The sequence below is a fragment of the Ursus arctos genome, unplaced genomic scaffold (genome assembly GCF_023065955.2).
Source record: "Ursus arctos isolate Adak ecotype North America unplaced genomic scaffold, UrsArc2.0 scaffold_8, whole genome shotgun sequence".
Classification (NCBI taxonomy): Eukaryota; Metazoa; Chordata; class Mammalia; order Carnivora; family Ursidae; genus Ursus; species Ursus arctos.
In genome coordinates, this window is record NW_026623100.1 from 65694384 (window position 1) to 65717543 (window position 23160).

Consider the following 23160-nt stretch of genomic DNA (forward strand, 5'->3'; position numbering starts at 1 on the left):
GAGACTGCCAAGCCACTTAGCAAACGGACCCTTGAAATGGCACAGCTTCAAACTTCTTATTGTTTAAGCCAATCTGTGGGATTTCTTGGGAGGCAAGGGGTTGTCACTTCCTAATACACAAATGTATAGCAAAGAAGTACTGCCACCAAAAAGACATTGAGGATGCAGAGCCAAGGATAGGCAGTAAGGAAGAGAGGTACCACAGTACTTACCCTTTCTATGTTATCATTTTAATGCTGTATTTTTAAATTAATAGGCATTACTTTTTAGAAGTAAATTTTAAATGAATATAACTCAAATAAAAATAAATGCACCTATTACTGGAAATCACTTTCCTGACCCAGGGGTAGAGGCACTGACTACAGTAATTTACCACAGAATAAAAATATTTAAACCAAAGAAAATGTCACATACAGAAAAAACTCCAACTCCACCCCTTTTCTGAAAGCTCCTAGAACTGTAAGCTGTTAGTGGTTAGAGATTTTGAGGTTTCAATGGGTTCCATTTAAAGAGGTATGATGTTTGATGTGGAGAAGAAACATGGCTGCTTAAAATTATCAACAGAAGAGATAAATGATAAAAAAAAGATTTTGGCTAAATATCAGCTCTTTCAACCTAAAAATATGAATAGCAAATCGAATTGTCTATAGACTATATCTAGTCTTTACAACCATCCTCGGATTATGTATCCAAAGAAATCATTCATGTAAAAGATAATTTTCTTCTTTTTAAATTTTATTTATTTATTTTACAGAGAGAGAGAGCGCATGCGTGCACATACAAGCAGGGGTAGGGGCAGAGGGAGAGGAAGAGAATCTCAAGCCAACTCTAAACTGAGTGCAGAGCCCAAGGCAGGGCTTGATCTCAGGATCTGAGCCAAAACCAAGAGTCAAACGTTCAACTTATTGAGCCGCCCAGGTGCCCCTAAAAGATACTTTTCAATAAAGTCTTTTTAAGTCACAAAATGGTCCAGTCCTATAGCGGCTTATCATTCCATTTAATCCAATCAGGTTTACAAGGTACGCATTATTAGCCTCTGTCTAAAAAAAATTCCAAAAGATTTTAAAACCTGCCTGAAATTAAACAGCGGCAACAAAGATATTAATTTAATTAACCCATGTTCTTTTCATTATACCATCCCTCCCTTATCACTCTAGCCACTACTTTTTCATTTCCTTGCTGGATTCCTATCCTGTCTACACCTGAATGTTGGTATTCCTTGCAGTTTTTGGAGGTCTTCTCTTCTTACTTCACCATGACTTAAACTGCTTTTCTTTCTCCAGACTAGATTCTACTCCTTACCTCCCAGACATGCTATACAAATACCTACCATCTACTAGATAACCTACAGGCACATAACCCAACTCAAAAACTTATCATGCCTCTGACCTGCTCTTTCTCACATATTTTCTGTTAATGACACCAATTCACCCAACCAGTGGCAGCATCAGAAATATGTGGCACACTGGGGCGCCTGGGTGGCGCAGTCGTTAAGCGTCTGCCTTCGGCTCAGGGCGTGATCCCAGCGTTCTGGGATCGAGCCCCACATCAGGCTCATCCGCTGGGAGCCTGCTTCTTCCTCTCCCACTCCCCCTGCTTGTGTTCCCTCTCTCGCTGGCTGTCTCTGTCAAATAAATAAATAAATCTTAAGAAAGAAGAAAAGAAAAGAAAAGAAAAGAAAAGAAAAGAAAAGAAAAAAAAGAAGAAAGAAAGAAAGAAAGAAAGAAAGAAAGAAAGAAAGAAAGAAAGAAAGAGAGAAAGAGAAATACGTGGCACAGGGCGCCCAGGTGGCTCAGTTGGTTAAGCATCCAACTCTTAATTGTGGCTCAGATCATGATCTCAGGGTCACATCAGGCTCTGCGCTGGGTATGAAGCCTGCTTAAGATTCTCTCTCCCTCTCCCTTTCCCCCTGCCCTCTCTCTACTGAGTCCTCTCTCTCTTAAAAAAAAAAAAAAATGTGGCACAGCGGCATCTGGCTGGCTCAGCCAGTGGAGTGTGCAACTCTTGATATCAGGGTTGTGGATTTGAGAGCCATGCTGAGTTTAGAGATTACTTAAAAATTAAAATAAATAAATAAGTAAGTAAGTAAGTAACACGGCTTTAACCCTGCCACTCACTACCCCATCCACAGGGTGAAGTATAAGTTCACTGCCAGGGGTGCCTGGGTGGCTCAGCCATTAAGCGTCTGCCTTCGGCTCAGGTCATGATCCCAGGACCCTGGGATCGAGCCCCGCATGGGACCCCCTGCTCGGCAGGAAGCCTGCTTCTCCCTCTCCCACTCCCCTTGCTTGTATTCCCTCTCTCGCTATCCCTCTCTGTCAAATAAATAAATAAAATCTTTTTTTTTTTTTTTAAAGATTTTATTTATTTATGTGACAGAGAGACAGCCAGAGAGAGAGGGAACACAGCAGGGGGAGTGGGAGATGAAGAAGCAGGCTCACAGCGGAGGAGCCCGATGTGGGGCTCGATCCCGGTACGCCGGGATCACGCCCTGAGCCGAAGGCAGACGCCTTAACGACTGCGCTACCCAGGCGCCCCTAAATAAATAAAATCTTAAAAAAAAAAAAAAGTTCACTGCCAGATCATACAAAGCCCCTTCACAGTTGGCACCATATGTTTCTAAACACCTGACACCCCAGACCCAAGATGACAATAAATGCAGGACAGACGGGTTGACTAACTGTGATACAGCTAATGGAACACCAAGAAACAGTTTAAAAAATGAAGAAACTAACAATGATGAGAAATGATGTCCTGTAACGTAAGATACATAACAGGAGAAGGAGGAAAATACAACTACTTCTAAGATGTATTTATATAATAGTAGAGTTGACCCCTGAACAACATGGGTTTGAACTGCACTGGTCTACTTACATGCATATTTTTTTTTATAAATACAGTGCTACAAATGTATTTTCTCTTCCTTATGATTTTCTCAATAACATTTTCTTTCCTCTAGCTTTCCTTACTGTAAGAATATAGTATGTAACATATAAAATTACATGTTAATCAACTGTTTATATTATTGGTAAGGCTTCTAGTCAACAGCAGGCTATAAGCAGTTGAGTTTTGAGGGAGTCACAAGTTACACACAGATTTTCCACAGCACAGGGAGGTTGGAGCCCCTAACCCCCACGTTGTTCAAGGGTCAACTGTACAACCTTGGTTATCAAACTTTAGCTTGCATCAAAATCATCTGGAGGGCTCTATCAAAACACAGATAGATGGCTGAGCCCTACCCAAGGAGTTTCTGATTTAAAACATCAAGAGGTGGAACATGAGAACTTGCATTTCCAGCAAGTTTCCTGGTGTTGCTGGTGCTGCTGTTAAGGGAGCCACACTTTGGAAACACTGGCTTCACAGACACTGCACATTTCAAAAAAAAAAAAAACAACTGATCATTTTTATCATCTTTAAAGGAAATCAACCCACCACAGACTGTCCAAATTTTACAATGGTAAGGGAAGGCCAAACACTGCCTAAAAGCAGATCATCCACTGAAGCAGATTCATGGCAATTATATGAGAAAATTTAACTGACAAATAGCCAGAAAGATGAGTCAAGCTATAATACTATTCCATGGTGTATGTCAAAATCTACAAAATAATATACAATCATGCCACACCAAGCAAGCACACAACACCACTGCTTTCAGGAAGACATGTTTTACAGTAAAAGAGTCAAGGACAAATTAACAAAAAATTTATTTACTCTTGAAATTGTTAGCTATAATGTGTTCTTTAAAATTAACATTTAAGACTTCCAATTCTTTTCTTGTAGCCACTCATTCCCATCAATCAACAAATTCACTTAACAGATGATAAAACAAAGTGTATTTGAGAATACAGTTCCCTAAAAAATTCTCACTCAACTGAGCAGTTTTAAACTCAGTAATTTACTAAAATTCATTAAGAGATCAGGAAAAAATGTTAGAAGAATCCCTTCAGCAGGAACATTTTTATGGAGCTAAAGTGTTCCAAGGGTAGACATAATGTCAAGGATGGAGATGTTCCCTGAGACCAAAGAAAATGCTGCAAGAGCAAACTGTGCCTAACTAGATCACTACTGGAGTTGAAAATCATCATTAAACAGGAAGTTCACAACCTAGAGCAAAGGGTAAGAGCACTCGTATAAAGATATTGCCTTGTCACCAACAACCCAATAAACAATGCCTGTTACATAGCATAACCTAAAAAAAAAAAAAAAAAGTTGAAATCAGCTCAAGAAAATATGTGTTGGGAGCTAAAGAAAGTTTAAAACGTCTTGTGTTTAAAAAAAAGAAAAAAAGTCCTGTAAGTTGTAATACCTAAAATAAAAATATCTTAATAAGGAAAAATTTTCAGAAGATAAAGAAAAAGTGAGGGGAAGTCATATTATAGTGTAAAACTTAGTTATGCTAGAGTTTACCAGGTTAATACTGAATTTATTTTTATTCCCTTAAGTATAAATTAACCAACAGAAACAACCTCAAAAGTACAGTCCACATGTTGCTTAATTTATAGAATTATAGAATTATAGAAGATATTACTATTTAGTATTTTTATTAGAATATTTTATTGTACAGAGAAATACAAACTATCAAATCCTCTCTGACTTATGATCAACAAGTCCACTACTTTTGAGGGAGGCATATTAAGATAAGAGCATGGCTGACCTCCTGGAAATCCATCTTAAAGGTTAGGTATAAGCCAGTTTGACTAAGATGCTATTTATGGCTCTGACACTCATTCAGACATCTGCGCAGACCCTCTTTGAGTACATTTAAAACAGAGAAATTATTTCCCTTAACATATCATTCAATATGCAAAAAATCCATATATTTACCCTCAAACTGCTTCACTCGCGTGTCAAAGGATAACCTTCCAACAAATCCTAGAACTTGAGAAGTAGTAAATCAATCTTAAGCTTACCTTAGCCAGGCTCATAATTTTCTCTTTGGATTATATGCACCCTCAGGCCTCACTCTTCTACTGATCATCCCATTTTTTAAATCTTTTTGAATATAAGAAATGTTTTACTATTTTATGATAAATCATTTATTCAGCATCCTGTAGAAAAAATAGTCCACAAAAGTTAAACTCTGATTACATGTAAGGTACCAAAACTTAAGTCACTTTTTATGTGCAAAATATACCAAACTTTCTACCTTGAGAGAAACTACTAAAGACAAAGAACTTCTTCTCGCTGATAATCATCAGTTCACAAATCTGTAACCGTATGGTACAGTAATACAATCTTTTCTCTTCATTTTAGTTTTCAGGTTTCCTCCCTAAATGTCTACTTGGTCTCATTTTTTCTGGCTAGACATGTTATCTGCATGGCAACAAAAGTCTGCTGCTTCTTAATTGCTTTGGGTTTAATAAAATGGGGTTAAAAATCAAAGTCAGGGGTGCCTGGGTGGCGCAGTTGTTAAGCGTCTGCCTTCGGCTCAGGGCGTGATCCCAGGGTTCTGGGATCAAGCCCCATATCGGGCTCCTCTGCTGGGAGCCTGCTTCTTCCTCTCCCACTCCCCCTGCTTGTGTTCCCTCTCTCACTGGCTGTCTCTGTCAAATAAATAAATAAAATCTTAAAAAAAAAAAAAATCAGGGGCGCCTGGGTGGCGCAGTCGTTAAGCGTCTGCCTTCGGCTCAGGGCGTGATCCCGGCGTTCTGGGATCGAGCCCCACATCAGGCTCCTCCCCTGGGAGCCTGCTTCTTCCTCTCCCACTCCCCCTGCCTGTGTTCCCTCTCTCGCTGGCTGTCTCTCTCTGTCAAATAAATAAATAAAATCTTTAAAAAAAAAAAAAAATCAAAGTCAGTAAGACACTGAGAAAACATCAAGTACTGCAGTGTTGGAAGACTAATCCTTAGATAAATGTAGTGTTACTAGTTGGCTGTTAAAATTCTCCACCTTAAAAAAAACTCTACATCATTCTTAAGGTAGAGCAACTATAATTACGTAAGAAAATAAAATAGAAAAATAATGTATCTTAAAAGGCATAAAGCTTGTATTTCTCACAACACAAAACATCTTAGAAGAGCAAAAAAAAAAAAAAAAAAGAACAGCAAAGGTATTGCGAATCAGATTCTAACTTCAGGTGCTAAGAAAGTAGTAGTATTTTGGTACTTTTCAACCACTCCCTCCCCTGTAGAGCTGCCACTCTGCAAGAGCAGTCACCAAGTCTTTACTACTCACCACTACATCCCTGGTACTCACACAAGATGCCCTACACATTTTGTAAAATCTCAATTTTTTTAAATAAACAGTAACTGTAAAGGCTTATAGCTTAATTTCCTAGCTTATTTTTTTAAAGATTTTATTTATTTATTGGACAGAGAGACACAGCGAGAGGGGGAACACAAGCAAGGGGAGTGGGAGAGGGAGAAGCAGGCTTCCTGCTGAGCAGGGAGCCCGCTGCAGTGCTTGATCCCAGGACCCTGGGATCATGCCCTGAACTGAAGGCAGACACTTAATGACTGAGCCACCCAGGCACCCCTCCTAGTTTATATTTTAAAAAATAACTATGGGGGCGCCTGCGTGGCTCACTCGGTTAAACGTCTATGTTTACTATGCTGAGAATATATCCCCACAAACAAATATATGCAAAAAGATACTAGAGGATTTTTAAAAATTCATATTTATCTGTTAATTTCTGATTTAAGGAAGGCAAAGGCATTTTTTATAAGACTAAGAATATATAAAGAGGTAGAATAACTTAAACTCACACTTTGTAAGAATAAATGTTCACTAAGCAGTCTCAAACCAGCAAAATCAAGAGTGAGATACTTTATCATTCTATGCCAAGTGCTAAAATATATGGGACACACTGCAATCTTCGGACAGATTATGAATTTGCTGAATCATCTGTTGTTCAGTATTTTATAAAATAGTACACATCAAAAGCAGAAGACTCCTTTTCCTTCCAAGTAAATCAGCCAAGAATTATATATCTAAACCAAAACTGTTTCCTTTAAATAACACTGTCTGAACAAACTAGTCTGATTCTCTACCACATTCATCTGATTATACCCTAAGTAACAAAAACTTCAATATTTTGAGAATGGGCTGGATATTTAAAAACAATAGCAAAATATCATTTATTCCTAACTCTACTGGATGTTCTGAGTTAAAAAGTGGAGTCAAGGGGCGGCTGGGTGGCGTGGTCGTTAAGCATCTGCCTTTGGCTCAGGGCGTGATCCCGGCATTCTGGGTTCGAGCCCCGCATCAGGCCCCTCGGCTGGTAGCCTGCTTCTTCCTCTCCCACTCCCCCTGCTTGTGTTCCCTCTCTCGCTGGCTGTCTCTCTCTCTGTCAAATAAATAAATAAAATCTTAAAAAAAAAAGTGGAGTCAATATCATTTTGAGTCAAAAATTACTTCAAATTCCAGGGGTGCCTAGCTGGCTCAGTTGGAAAAGCATGCAACTCTTGATTTCAGAGTCACGAGTCTGAGCCCCACATTGGTGGGTAGAGATCACTTAAATAAATATATATATAAATAATTTTTTAATTACTTCAAATTCCAGTTAAGGTAGTATAGAAAGATCTTTCTGACCCATTCTCTCCAAAATCACACTAAAACAGTAAGGAAAACAGGAAATATTTAAATAAATAAATAAATAAATAAATAAATAGACATCATAATTCTAATCACAATACAAGAAGACAAAATAATCTTAGGACCTCAGGGTCCACTGAAGACACCAAAGAGGAGCAAGCCAATTCATGTCTCAGAACCCTGGAGAGGTTTTAAAGCAGGAGGTATCAGGCACCAGGCAGAAAGGGAAGGCCTGACTAAAGGTTTACATAAGGACACCCCAAGACCTAGCCTCCAACTCACCTAGCCAGATTTTACCACTCCTCAAGGCTAAGGCAGCAATCTAAAGGTTTATTCTCTAGAAAATATAAAATAGATACACTTCGAATTCAAGAACAAGAGGCTCAATGTAGTGTGGAGAGGAGACTAAAAACAGGGAGATTAAAAAGCCCTGCCCATGCTTACAGAGCTTGCAAACATCTTTTTAATGACCCATTCTTTATTCTTAATTATGAACATATACCCTGAAATTACCAATCATTTGAGAAAGGCCTCTAAATACAGAATAAACCTTGTGATCTCCTTATTTGCTGCAAACAAAAAAATAAATAAAAGATAAAAAAAAAAAAAATAGGGGCATCTGGGTGGCTCAGTCGGTTAAGTGTCTGCCTTCGGCTCAGGTCATGATCCCGGGGGTCCTGGAATGGAGCCCCACATCAGGCTCCCTGCTCAGTGGGGAACCTGCTTCTCCCTCTCCCTCTGCCACTGCCCCTGTCTGTACTCTCCTTCTCAAATAAATAAGTAAAATATTTTTTTAAAAATTACATAAAAATAAAATAAAATGAAGAATAAAACAAATGTGGGGGAAGGGCACAGAAAACTTGAAGGAAAAAAAACAGCCAAGAAATAGAAGAAAATGTCAAACAAGCTATCTTCCAGGAAAAACATACTGTATTCACGAAAAGAGAACACTTTAAAAGACAAATTTCAAGGAATAAACAAGAAAAAGCTACTAGAAATTTAAAAATATGACAGCTGAAATAAAGCCTTCAACAGAAAAGTTAGAAGATAAAATCGAGGATAACTTCCAGAAAGTAAAACAAATGAACAAAGCTGGAAAACGGGAAACTACACAATCAATCCAGGAAGTCCAAAAACCAATTAAAAACAGAAAAAAGGGAAGAAAATTATAAGGGGTAAAAATGCAAGAAAAACCCAGAAAGACCCACCAAATATTTAGAAAAATGGGTTCATTAAGAAAAGATCCCACCAAGATATATCATTGTGAAATTTGTTACCAGGAATTCAAAAAATTTTTTAAACCTAAAAACTTCCAGAGACAAACTAGGCCACAAATAACGTATAAAGTATCAGAGTAGTACTGGACTTACTAGCAATATCAGAAACTACAAAACCACACACTAATATTTTCAAAATCAAGAAGAATTATTTTCAACCTAGAATCCCAATCCTTGTCAAACCTTCATTGAGTGAAAAAGAATTAAGACATTGTCAAAAATGGAAAGTCTCAAAAAATTTCCTTTGCCGTGCACCTTTTTTTAAAGAAGCTACTAAACCATGAAAGGATCCAAGGCCGTAAACAAAAACAAACAAACAAACAAAATCAGTATCACACAGAAGGGGATAACTAAGGAAATTCCCAAGGCAATAGCTAGTTAATGACCAATCCATTACTGAAGCAGGAAGGAGAAAAAATCTAGAAGAGGTGTGTCCAGGAAGGGGGAAAAAAAAAGATTATCTGTCTGATGATTTGAGTGTACAGATAATCGTTCTGACAGGTTGTTGGAGAATAAGAAGACAATGGGTAAAAGCAAATTAATCAAAGAGAACTTCTAACTTCAGAGGAGAGGAGAGTCTAACTATTTGGCTTGACAAGGAATATTTACATGGGCATATTAATGGAACCACTAGAAACCAATTTAACAAAAAGGAGAAAGAGTGGGATGAGATTATAAAATGTTAAAATTCTCATTTAATATTAAATCAATGACTCAAGAAATGGCTATATAGGCATATAATTCGAAAAGAGGTATGTAGGGGGCACCTGGCTGGCTCATTCAGTCAGTAGAGTATGAGACTCTTGATCCTGGGGTCGTTGAGTCCAAGCCCCACAGTGGGCATAGAGCTTACTTAAAAGATAATAATAATAAATAAATATGAAAAAAAGAAAATAAAGGTAGGTAACAGAAGAGCCAGAGGATGCTTCTCAAGAGCAGGACCGGGGATGGAGAGGGATGGGACAAGAGATTCCTTTCTTTGTTGCTATATATCTTTTATTATTATTATTTTTTAAGATTTTATTTATTTGACAGAGAGAAAGAGTAAGAGAGCTCTTGCACAGAGGCACCTGTGCATGAGTGGGGTGTGGGAAGGGCAGAGGGAGAGGGATGTGGCTCTAGGACCCTGGGATCATGACCTGAGCCGAAGGCAGACGCTTAACCACTGTGCCACTCAGGTGCCTCAGTTACTACAAATATCTTAGCAGTATTTTATTTCAAATATTATATCTCACTGATAAAAATTAATTTCAAATACCTTTCAGGACACCTGGGTGGCTCAGTCGTTAAGCATCTACCTTCTGCTCAGGTCATGATCCCAGAGTCCTGGGATCAAGCCCCGCATCAGGCTCCCTTCTCGGCAGAAAGCCTGCTTCTCCCTCTCCCTTGCCTGGTGCTCCCCCTACTTGTGCTCTGTCAAATAAATAAAATCTTTTAAAAATAAAAATAAATAAAAAATAAAAACCTTTCAGAAAGCACAGTATAAACTGCTATTACAAAAGAGTCAATCAGGCACCAGAGGGGCCCAATTGGTTAAGCATCTGCCTTTGGCTCAGGTCATGATCCCAGAGTCCTGGCACTGAGTCCCACATTGGGCTCCTTGATCAGTGGGGAGCCTGCTTCTTCCTCTGCCTCTCCCCCTGCTCACGCACGCACTCTCTCCCTCTCTCTCAAATAAATAAACTCTTTTTTAAAAATGGAAGAAAATCTTCAGGATCTAGGACTAACCAAAGTTCTTAAGACATCAAAAGCATGATCCATAAAAAGAAAAATTAGACCTCATCAAAATTAAAATTGTGTGCTCTATAAGTGTCCACATGAAGAAAAAGAGACAAGCTAAAGACTAGGAGAAAATATTTGCAAAGCACAAATCCAACAAAGGACTAGTATCTAAAATATTATAAGAACTCTCAAAACTCAACAGTAGGGGCGCCTGGGTGGCGCAGTTGTTAAGCATCTGCCTTCGGCTCAGGGCGTGATCCCTGTGTTCTGGGATGGAGCCCCACATCAGGCTCCTCCACTGGGAGCCTGCTTCTTCCCCTCCCACTCCCCCTGCTTGTGTTTCCTCTCTCGCTGGCTGTCTCTGTCAAATAAATAAAATAAAAAGCTTTAAAAAAAAAAAAAAACAACTCAACAGTAAAAACAATCCAAGAAAATGGGCAACTGACATGAACAGACATTTCATCGGAAGATACATAGATGGTAAATAAGGACATAAAAAGATTTTTCAACACCTCTGGCCAGCAGGGAAATCCAAATTAAAACCACAACGAGAGTATCACTACACACATACCAGAATAGCAAAATACAAAATAGTAACACCACCAAATGCTGGTAAGGATGCAGAGAAACTAGATCACTCACACACTGCTGGTGGGAATGTTAAATAGTACAGACACTCTGAAACAGTTTGGTAGTTTCTTATAAAACTAAACATGCAATTACCATATGACCCACTAATTATACTATTGGGCATTTATCCCAGAGAAATGAAACCTTATGATCATATAAAAACCTATACACAAATATTCATAGCAGCTTTATTTATAACAGCCGAAAACTGGAATCAGCCGTGACGTTCCTCAACAGGTGAATGATTAAACAAACTGTGGTGAATGCATACCACAGAACACTATGCAATAAAAAAGAACTACTGATATACACAACTGGGATGAATCTCTAGAGAATTATGCTAAGTCAATAAAAGCCAATCCCAAAGGTTACATCCTATATGATTCCACTTATATAACATTTATGAAATGACAAAACTTTATAAATGAAAAACAAATTCCTGGAGGAAATAAATGGGTGTAGGAGAATAGTTAAAAGAACACTAGGGATCCCTGCACCTTGGAACCGTTCAGTATCTTGACAGTGGTGGTGACATTAACCTACACAAGTGATAAAACTATAGAGAATTTAATACATATACACACAAATGAAAACAAAACTGAGAAATGGAAATAAGACTGGTGTACCAGGCCAGATGTCAATATTCTGATTGTGATATTATACTAAAGTTTCAAAAAATGTTTTCATAGGGAGAAACTGGGTAAAGTGTAGAAGGGATCCCTCTGTATTGTAACTACATGTGAATCTACAACTGCCTTAATAAAAATTTCAATTAAAAAAAGTCTGCATAAGCACTGCTATTGATATGAAAGAAACAAATTCACACTGTCCTATTCTGATTTTGATACGTTGTACTTTTTGGGTCTCCGGAATACTGATTTTTCTACTTTCTAATGATTTACAACCTTGGATGCTCTGTTTCTGGGTCATACTGGAAACTCAATGTTCCATCACCAGTTGCTGTTTTCCTCAAAAAACAAATTATTTTTCACCTCTGGAAAGAAGGATAAACATCAAGTAATCACTTTTGCTTATAATCCAAAATACTGTTCTCAAAGAAATTTTTTTCTAATTTTTTTCAAATTTCCCTTCAGGTGAGTTTTCTTCACCAAAAATTTATTCTAACCATCTTTTCAAATTCTTTATCTTATAATCCAAATTTTAAAACTTTATTCCAGGGGCACCTGGCTGGCTCAATAGGTAGAGCATGCAACTCTTGATCTCGGGATTGTAAATTCAAGCATTTGGGTGTAGGGATTACCCAAAAATAGTATCTTAAAAAAAAAAAAAAGGTATTTTATTAGCCCACAATACTCATCTATTTGGAGGAAGTAAATTTACAAGAATTTTATCAGTCTTTCTGGTTCAGAAAATGTTCTACTAACATGCTCTGTAGCTTTAAACGGTTCATTTATGACTGAACCATCTCCATAAGCAATTTTCCCATGCAGATCTCTTTGATCACACAATTTATATTTTATGCTAAATAACAGTTTCTAATTTGTAAATCGACACTCAAGCAGCCCTTACACTTCTCTATTAATCACAGCTCCTACCACAGCACTGACTGGGGAAACTGGTACTGTTAAACCTGACAGAGATTACCAGTATTTCTCCTATCATTCCTTCTCTTTTACAAACCAAACAGGAGTATTGGTATTTCCTTTGCCACATCTTACACACCATGATTCTGGAAATGAAAGTAATTATCCCTAACATTTTCCATTAGCTCTGCTCTGTTATGCTCTAGGTTTGCAAAGTACAAGTAACCTGAACAAACTTTTTGATATTTGGTGCTACTTGTTACTCTTACTCACTCCTGCCAAAACAAATACAAAAACAAAGCAGAAAACCACGGCAACTCCACTTTTCAAATAGAAACTGATGAGTAGGAAGAATTATCCTTTTTTTTTTTTTCAAACAAAACAATGAAATTCTCTGAGTGAGAAACATGGCCATAGACAGAACTGGATATAGATTCTAGTCAAAACTCTTTCAGGGCACTTGTGTGGCTCAGTCAAGTGTCTGAGTCTTGGTTTTGGCTCGGGTCATGATCTTGTGGTGGTGAGATAGAGCCCAGCCTTGGGCCCCACACTCAGCAGTCAGCCTACTTTCCCCTCTCCCTCTGTTCCTTCCCCCAACCCTTGCGCATGTGTGCCCTCTCTCTTAAAATAAATAAAACCTTTCAAAAAACAAAACAAAACTCTTTCACTAATTAGTCATACAATCTGTTGGAACTTCCTTCACCTCACCAGTGTGTTTCCTGACTCTTAAAATTAATTGCAGGATTCTTTCCTGCATTAATATTTCATGATTCTAACATTCCAAGAAGTTCTACATAGATAACACACAACAAAAAGACAAACCTGTCTTCAGTATCTGAAAGTACAGACCAATGACACTAAAGTGTGGTAAAATACCATAAAAGATCCTCTTGACTCAATGACCACCGGTTAACAGTAGCTATCACATGGAACAGTGAGGGGCTATCTGTGATCAAATGCTCTTTTTTTTTTTTTTTAAGATTTTATTTTATTTATTTGACAGAGACAGCCAGCGAGAGAGGGAACACAAGCAGGGGGAGTGGGAGAGGAAGAAGCAGGCTCCCAGCAGAGGAGCCTGATGCGGGGCTCAACCCCAGAATGCTGGGTGTGATCAAATGCTCTTAACAGGGAATTGGGTCAAGTGTTGGGTAGTTCTGTTTTTTGGATTCTTAGTAAAATATACATAACATAAAATTTACCTTATTAAACTATGGTAAAAATATACATAACACTTACCATGTTAACAAGTTTTAAGTGCATTAAATATATTCACACTGTTATGCAACAGCTCTCCAGTACTTTTTCATCTTACAAAACTGGAACTCTATACCCATTAAACAACTCCCTATTTCCCCCTTCCCCCACTCCCTGGGGGACTATCATTCTACCTTCCATCATTCTACTTTGTTTCTATGAATCTGACTTTAGATACCTCATATAAATGCAATCATACAGTGAAAATTTGCCTTTTTGTGCATTTCAACTATTCTTAAGCATATAATTCAGTGGTATTATTTTCTAATTATTATACAATCATCACCAATATCCATCTCCCCAAACTGAAACTCAGTACCATTAAGCAATAATTCCCCCATTAACTGAAAATCTGTACAAATTAAGCAATAACTCCCCATTACCCAGTCCCCAGGCCCTGGTAACCACTATTTTACTTTCTCTATGAATTTGCCTATTCTAGGTACCTCATATAAATGATTTCACATAGTATTTGTCCTTTTTTTTTTTTTCAGTCTGGCTTGTTTCATTTATTATTTTTTTTTAAGATTTTATTTATTTATCTATTTATTTGACAGACAGCGAGAGAGGGAACACAAGCAGGGGGCGTGGGAGAGGAAGAAGCAGGCTCCCAGCGGAGGAGCCTGATGCAGGGCTCGATTCCAGGACCCCAGGATCACACCGTGAGCCAAAGGCAGACGGGTAAGGACTGAGCCACCCAGGCGCCCCTGGCTTGTTTCATTTAGCACAGTGTTTTCAAGGTCCAGCCATGTTGTAGCATATACCAGAATTTCATTCATTTTTAAGGCTGAGTGATATTCCACTCTATGTATACAATACTGCATCTTGTGTGTCCATTCACGTGGACATTTGGGTTGTTTCCACCATTTGGCTATTATGAATAATGCCGCTAAATAATAAGTGTTGGTGAGAATGTGGAGAAATTGGAACACTGTGCGGTAATAGTGGGAATGTAAAACAGTGCAGCCACTGTGGAAAATATGGTAGTTTCTCAAAAACTTAAAAATAGAATTACCACATGACCCAGCAATTCCACTTCTGGGTCTATACCCAAAAGAACTGAAAGAACTTGAACAGGTAATTGTGTAACAAAGTTCATTTGTGATAAGTCAGTCATCCGAATGGTAACATCTCATAGTGGTTTTGACTGGCATTTCCCTAATGATTAGTGATATTAAACATCTTTTCATGTGCTTACTAGCCATTTGTATATCTTCCTTGGGAAAAATGTCTGGATAGTTCTTAATCAATCCTAAAAATGCGTGTTCAAATGAATGATTCATTAGGCATTCTGGAATTCCCGTAGCTGCTGAGAATAACAGCAAAGCCCAGACAGGTTTAATATGTCAAGAGTTTTTTTTCATTTCTCCAAACAGCAGCCTCCCCATATAAATGGGCTGAGTTCAATTTAACCCGCCAATACTTAAATGAAGGCTAGTGGAATCATCCTACTCTTCCAAAGCTTAGCAAAAACACTCAGAAAGACAACAAAAGGGTGCATTCATTATACCTCTCCCAGGGGCAAGAGTCTTCACCAATTTAACTTCTTGCATGGAGACCAGACGCTCCTTTCCCAACGAAATAAATTCCCTATGGAAAAGGTAGTAATTCTAGGCGTGGAGGGAGGGATTACCACCACCAAAAAGTAGCATATTCAGTAAGACAGTCCACTAAAAATTTCTGCCTTGGGGCAAGTCCATGTAATTACTATATCACTAAAGCGTAATGTTTTCCTGACCTCATACTGCCAAGAGGGTTATAACCAAATCAACCACCAAAATTTGCTCATCCAAAACCAATAACCCTCTTTTAACAAATATTTCTCAATCTTTGAATTTCCAAGGCCAGTTTTACCCTAAAATTACTCTATTAGCCAAATAGCTAATATTCTTAAGCAAAGATCCCCATCTACTTCACATATATAATGCTCAGAAAGGAGGTAGAAAGGAAAATATTAAAATAAAACTGGCCCCTATTTTATATTAGAGGATCCTGACTCTGTACTACTTGTCTGTCTGCCTCTCTTCCTTCATTCATGATTTATCAAGCACCCATTAGAAGAAGAGACTCTTCTAGGTGTGCTTAGCATCTATCAGCAAAAAAAGAAAACAAAACAAAACAAAAACAAACCAACCCACCCCTGCCTTGTGTATCTAGTGCCCTTGGATTCTCTCTGAGAATGCTGAGTGTGAAACAAATCAGTAATTTATTTTTGCAACTGTCTGCAATAAATCTGACCATAAAAATCATACATAATTTCTGATGTAAATGTGTGGAAATTAAAAGTACACAGAAAAATTTAAATACAGTAGTCTTTGAGTATACTATAAGCACAATAAGCCTATAAAAATTCTTTCTTCCAAGAATCAATGACCAAGGAACAACTAAAATGATTCTGCCTGAAATAATGAGGGCCTGCCTAATATTGACAGTTTGGCCCTTCTGAATACTTACTTGTGTTTATTTCTGAATACTCACCTAGCAAGGTAACTACCTATTCAAATCTCAGGAGGTTTTAACAATCAAGTAACAACTCAAATTTCATTATCATTCATAATTAGAGAATGCTCCAGATTTTTTAAAAAGCCAAAGGAAAAAAAACAACACTAGTCTACTGATAAAATTTTAATTTTTGAAAAGTAAGAGTAGTATACATCCAAAGTCATTTCTAGTCATCTGCACGTTAGCCAACTAGCTAGTTCAGACTAGGTAGATATGTACTGTCCAATACGGTAGCCACCAGCCACATGCGACTGTCAAGCACTTGAAATGTACCCAACCTAAATTGAAATTAGCTTTAAGTATAACATACACATTGAAAAAATATATATATAAAATATGTCAACATTTTCTTAATTTTGATTACATAATAAAATGATAACATTTGGGATAGAAATGAGTTAAAATTTATCATTTAATTCTTCTTTGGGACACTTAGGTGGCTCATTCGTTAAGTGTCTGACTCCTGATTTCAGCTCAGGGCATGATCTCAGGGCTGTGGGATTGAGCCCCGAGCTCAGTGGGGAGTCTGCTTGAGATTCCCTCTCTTCCTCTGCCCCTCACCCTCCCCATGTGCACACACTCTCTCTAAAATAAGTAAATCCTTTTAAAAAATAAAAAATAAATTCTTCTTTTACTTTTTTTTAGGATTTCTTTTCTCTGGGGTGCCTGGGTGGCTCAGTTGGTTGGGTGTCTACATTCTGCTCAGGTCATGATCACAGGGTCCTGGGATCGAGCCCCACATCAGGCTTCCTGCTCAGTGAGGAGTCCTCTCCCTCTGCCCCTCCCCCTGCTTGTGCTCTCTCTGTCTCCCTCAAATAAATAAAATCTTTAAAAAAAAAAAAAAGGATTTATTTTTTCTTAAGGATTTTATTTATTTTGGGTGCTTGGGTGGCTTAGTCGCCGAAGCATCTGCCTTTGGCTCAGGTCATGATCCCAGAGTCCTGGGACTGAGCCCCAGGTCAGGTTCCCTGCTTGGTAGGGAGTCTGCTTCTTCCTCTTCCCCTCTCTCAAAAATAAATAAAATCTTTTTAAAAATTTTTTTACTTATTTTGAGAGCATGCACAAACACGAGAGCACAGGGGGAGGGGCAGAGGAAAACAGAATCTCAAGCAGATTTTACACTGAGCCCAGAGACCAACACAGCCCAATCTCACAACCAACCTGAGCCAAAACCAAGAGTTAAACACGTAAACGACTGAGCGACCCAGGCACCCCAAGATTTATTTATTTAGAAAGAGAGAGCTTGTGCACACACGGGGGAGGGAGGGCAGAGGGAGAGGATCTCAAGCTGACTCCCCGCTAAGTACAGAGTTCAAAGCAGGGCTCAATCTCACAACCCCAAGATCATGACCTGAGCCAAAATCAAGAGTCAGATCTCAAACGACTGATCCACCCAGACACCCCCTTCTTTTACTTTTTTTTAGTGTAAAAACTATTTTTTACCTTTTTTAATACCAAAAAATATCATCCATGTGGCTCACATTATGTTTGTTTTAAACAGCACTGGTTTAAGACAACAGACTTCTAAACCTGCACACAGAGTAATACATGCAATACGTGTCGAAGCTATGCTCAGAATTTTACACTTACGTTATTTATTCATTTCTCAGTTCACACTCTTCAACCTACCTTCTACATCAAAATGCCAAACATCAAATATTTTTATATCAAAATATGAAAGTTTCAGAGTCTAATATGAAATTGTTTAGCAGAGCCCTAACAAATATTTGAATGACCACTGTGCACAGGGCATTCAATCCCTAAAGTAACTTGTTCTGCTGCACTTCAAAAGCCGAAGGGATACTCATTCTGTATCTAGCTAATATGCACTCTGCTCCTACAGTGTGCCTGGTATCATGCTAGATGCTTTACTCTCACTGACCCATAAAATCCTCACAACTACCCTATGTAGTAGGTCCTATTTAAAGAAGAAACTGAAGCACACAAGGTTAAGTAACTTGCCAAAGCCCACAGCCTGTGGAAGTAGGATTCCAACCCAGCAGGCTCAAACCAAAAACACCATACATTTTCCCTAATAAAAGGACTACACAAGGGATGCCTGGCTGGCTCAGCTGGAAGGGTGTGAAACTCTTGATATCAGGGTTCTGAGTTTGAGCCCCATGATGGGTGTAAAGACTACTAAAAAAATAAATAAAACTTTTTCGTAAAAAAGGACTACACAAGATTGTGTCATTATCTAACAGGATTAAGTTCTAGTTGTGGGTATGTACCCATTACAAAAAAAACTGGAATAGATGGGGCTTAATGCATTGCTTCCTACTCTCCACCCCACCCTTCTCAATGGCAGGTTAAAGAATGGCAGGTTAAAGTTGCCCACACAAATTAAATCCTTGATCTTACTACAGGTTTATACTGTGCTCCCTTTTCCAGAATTTCTAGATCCTATCCCTTCCCTCTGGTCTAACGTCCTTCAGGCTTCATTTCAGACATCATCTCCATGCATGCCTACTCAAGACTCCCCATGATTTAGGCTAGTCACCCCTCCTCCCTATGCTCATCCCTATTGTAGCACTTCCCACACTCGGTGCTCAGGAGACTGCTCAAGGGGTCTATTCTGTTCACCACTTATAGTACCTAAAACCGTGCATAACACTAGGTGCTCGATAAATATTTGCTGAACTATCTAACCACCTGACCCACCCAGCTACAGCTAAAAGTGGAATATTAAAAGCAAACTTAGTGGTAGGAGGGGCAAATCCACAAGCAGAGAACAAGTTCTAAATTTCATGAAATTTATGACAGGTCAAAATAGTATCGTACATATGAAATAATTATTGCGATGACTCCTATCCACCCCCAAAAAAGGAAGAGTAAAACTAAAATCTATTTTAAATGATCAATTTAGTTTCAGCATAATTTGTAAGAATGAATTAAGTAGCTGACAAAAATTGTCGTAAGAAATCCACATCAACCATTCCAGTAACGCTATAAATTGAAATCAGCTTAATTTTGACAATTCTCAGAGTTCAGGAAAGACTGCAGCTGCTTTTTAAAATCGTCTCAAACATAAAACTAGTTACACTTATAATTGGGTTTCACTGTATTCCCCCCAGTGCTGAGTGCTGGGCTCCAAACGACAGGAGCAACCATGTGTCCTTTAAGATATTCATGGGGGGGGGCGGGGGGAGGACGGTTTTCACATACAATTCGTTTAACACAAGTCGTGTTAATTCCACTAAATTTTCTAACCAGAGTCCAAAGGGACTTTCCTAGAGCCTTCCCTTTTCTTTTCCAAAACGGGAAACCGACTAAAAAGGTCAATCTTTAGTTCTTACTTCCACACTAAGTAATTCTGAAACATGAGGTGAAAGTACATGAGAAGTTCTAGAGCTAGGACTGGCCAAATGTTTTCCTGTAAATTGTAGCGTAAAGTCAAATACAAGGGAGAACTTCAGTCTTTCGGGTCTGAGGACAGAAACTGATCATCTCTTTTAGATTACTGCTTCTGTTGATGTCTGGAAAAGCACTGTGAGGCAAACATGCCATTGAGTCCCACCCCAAGCACGAAGAGCCTCCGATTGTTTGACACATCAATGGATTAGTCAACGCGGGGGAACTCACTTTTCCCCTCTAATTTGCTTTAATTATTCCTCACACAAACCCTCAAGTTTACTCTAAGTTATGACCATATGGAATCTTCTCTTTGCCCTGAAGTATAAATTCAGGCCTTTACCAAATGACTACTACGGCTTCAATCCCAACCACTAAAATAAACCCCTTACACGTATCGTACATCTAGTAACGCCACACAAATATGGAAAAAACCAGTCCAGTCGCTTAAAGAAACAGCATTCTGGGACGTGGTTAATGCTGCATATTTTGCAATAGAGGCAATGAAGAGAGTAGGAGACTTGAAAGCAAAAGACCGGATGGAAAGCATGGGAAGACCCCGCCCCAGCAAGCTCGATGTCGATTCAAACAGTAACTTGGGTCTGTCGCCTGGAATCGGAATCACTGAAACAAAGGCGTTTATTACGGGAAGCAAGATGTCTGGAGTAAAAGAAACGGTTTGCAGCTACCCAGACCGTACACCATCTTCCCACAGGTCTTACCTATGGTGGAAATAAAGGTGGTATTGAAGGCATCATCCGAAAAACGAAAAAGGACGCAGGTCTTCCCTACTCCCGAGTCTCCGATCAGGAGCAGCTTGAAAAGCAGGTCGTACGTCTTCTTCGCCATTGGGAGGAGCGGCTCAGGCTCTCGCCGCCGGCGGCCCCAAGGGATCGGTCCCTCTCACTACGGCCAACTCCTCACTTGGGCGTTCTCAGGCCGGAGTACCGGGGAAGCGTGGGAAAAACGAGGGCTCGAGAGGGCGCGGGCGACCTACGAACGGCCTCGTCGAGGAAGCCCCGACGGTGGCGGCGTCCGGTGCCTCCGAGGGCGGCGACCGCGGCTCCGCAGCCTCTCCCAGCCGCCCCGCCCGGTTCCGGGGAGTCGGTCGGGACAAAATGGCCTCCCCTCCCCCCTCAGGGCTGCTCGGCCGGGACGCTCCCACGGGCGAGCGAGCAAGCTCTGCCGTCGAGGGAGCGCGACGGACGTGAGGACAGTCTCTCTCCCCAACAGAAACTCCGCTCCGGGCCGCGGCGGTGGCAGCGAAGGAGGACCCCGAGCCGACGAGCTCAGCTACATAGCCACAGGAAGCCGAGCCGCCCCGGCCAGAGCCACCTTTTCCCCGTGCCCTCTCACGCCGGCGTGCGCGCTGCCTGAGACGCACGCAAGGACGTACGCCCGCCCTTCCCTCGCGCCCTCGCCCTGCGGATCGTCTCTGCGCACGCGCGCCGGAGGGTGTAGGGGCACGCGGGGGCGGAGAGCGGCGCTCCGGGTCTCCGAGCCCTAGTCTAAGGCCCCGCGGAGAAAAGAGAGAGGAGGGGCGAGAGAGGGCGAGGCCGCGGGCGCGCTCCCTGCGGCCGTCTGATAGGGTGCGCAGCGTTACGAGCACGCCCCGCGGGGAGGAGCTGCCTGGTGACTGCGCAGGCGCGGCACGCTGGAGTAGCCCCTTGACACCCTTCCCTTTCGTCCGGGGGTCGCTCTCCCGGCTGCGTTGAGGATGCTCTCGGTCATGTTTGTCGCGTGTGTCGAGCTGAAGGTCTTGGCGCAGTGACAGGCTTGGATGGCCGTGTGTTCCTGTGTAGCTGTAGCTCGTAAACGCGAAAAAAAGTGGCGCCCTGGGTCATTAATAGGCTCTTTGCTAAAATGAGACGCATCCTGGAGTGCCCTCTCTCGTGGCTAATAGTGACAGGAGAAACATTAGAGTTCCATCCTGGTTGAGCGAGAGTTGACGTTCCAGAGAGCAGGAATTTAGCATGGAAAAACTGGCCCGGCTGCCCAGGTTGGGATGATGTAATCCGCCTTTCAGGGCGAGGAGAGGAGGACTGAGGAACACCTGAGCGCAGGGAGAACCTCCCCGCAGAGTGGAAGCTTCGGTGCTGTGCTCTACGGGCGAGAACTCACTGCAGGCCTTGCGGTCCTTTTGGAATACGGGAGAGCCCAGAGCGCCATACAGAAGAAGCAGGGCCCCTCCCTGCCGCCAAAATCGAAGTACCGGTGTCCAAAATTGAAGGAGAGTGAAGCCAGCCCCAACCCTACGCTGCCTCTTCCTTGCACCTTCTTTTCATGTGCCTTACACCCTTCCTTCTGTCTCTCCCCATCTGTCTTTATACTTTCCTCTTCCTCTTCTTTTCTGTAGTTTAAATAATCATCCTACTGCCCAGCCATTCTCAGTGTGTTTCACCGCGGCAAAAGCACACCTAGCATGTCATGGCTGCATAGTTGAACCTGATAGGCTGGTTCAACCTAATACAGGAGAAAACCCTGAGACATCTGGAAACGGATTGAGAGAGAAGTAAAAACTACATTTTTACACCCTGCCACCACCCCCCAAAATGTTTGTGTATTAAAATGTGATTAAAATAGGTCTTTGAGGCAGTTAGTTAGGGTCATCATATTTCAGTCTCCCATTTTTAAAAGGCTTGGCTTGCATTCTTTCTTCCCAGCCACCCGTAAAGCTTCAGTACTGAAAAAATACTTGTCTTCTTTAATACTCCTCGCCCTTCAGTTTGTTTCTGTGATTGCTCTTGTCACTTAAACCTTATCCTCTATGGATCATTTTTTCTCCAGTTGGGGGTGTCAAGATAATACCAACAATTTTAATATAAGCTAGCTATGCAAATCAAAATGAGCTATGGTCAGTGCTACACAGGTTTGTCCTCAATTGAGGCATTACATTGAGCACCTCAGGGAATCTTCAGTGTTAGCATGATTTTCCCGTTCAAAATAAATTTGATTATGGGGGGCGCCTGGGTGGCACAGCGGTTAAGCATCTGCCTTCGGCTCAGGGTGTGATGCCGGCGATCTGGGATCGAGACCCACATCAGGCTCTTCTGCTATGAGCCTGCCTCTTCCTCTCCCACTCCCCCTGCTTGTGTTCCCTCTCTCGCTGGCTGTCTCTATCTCTGTCGAATAAATAAATAAAATCTTTTTAAAAAAAAAATAAAAAATAAATTTGATTATGGGGCACCTGGGTGGCTCACTCATTAAGCATCTGCCTTCAGTTCAGCTCAGTCCTGGGATGGAGCCCCACATCTGCTTCTCCCTCTGCCCCTGCCCCTGTTCGTGCTCTCTCTTGTTCACTCAATCTCAAATAAATAAATAAAATTTTTTAAAAAAGAAAAAAAAAA

General features: G+C 40.5%; 1 protein-coding gene across 1 annotated transcript in view; it reads right to left on the reverse strand.

Moving 5' to 3' along the window:
- The window catches only part of RAB10 (RAB10, member RAS oncogene family), an 82839-nt gene extending 61517 nt beyond the window's left edge, over positions 1–21322 (reverse strand). Inside the window, exon 1 of the mRNA XM_026520276.4 lies at positions 20536–21322. Coding sequence (XP_026376061.1) covers positions 20536–20662 — 127 coding nt within the window. The 5' untranslated portion in view covers positions 20663–21322. The remainder of the gene's footprint in view (positions 1–20535) is intronic.
- Positions 21323–23160: the final 1838 nt, after the last annotated feature.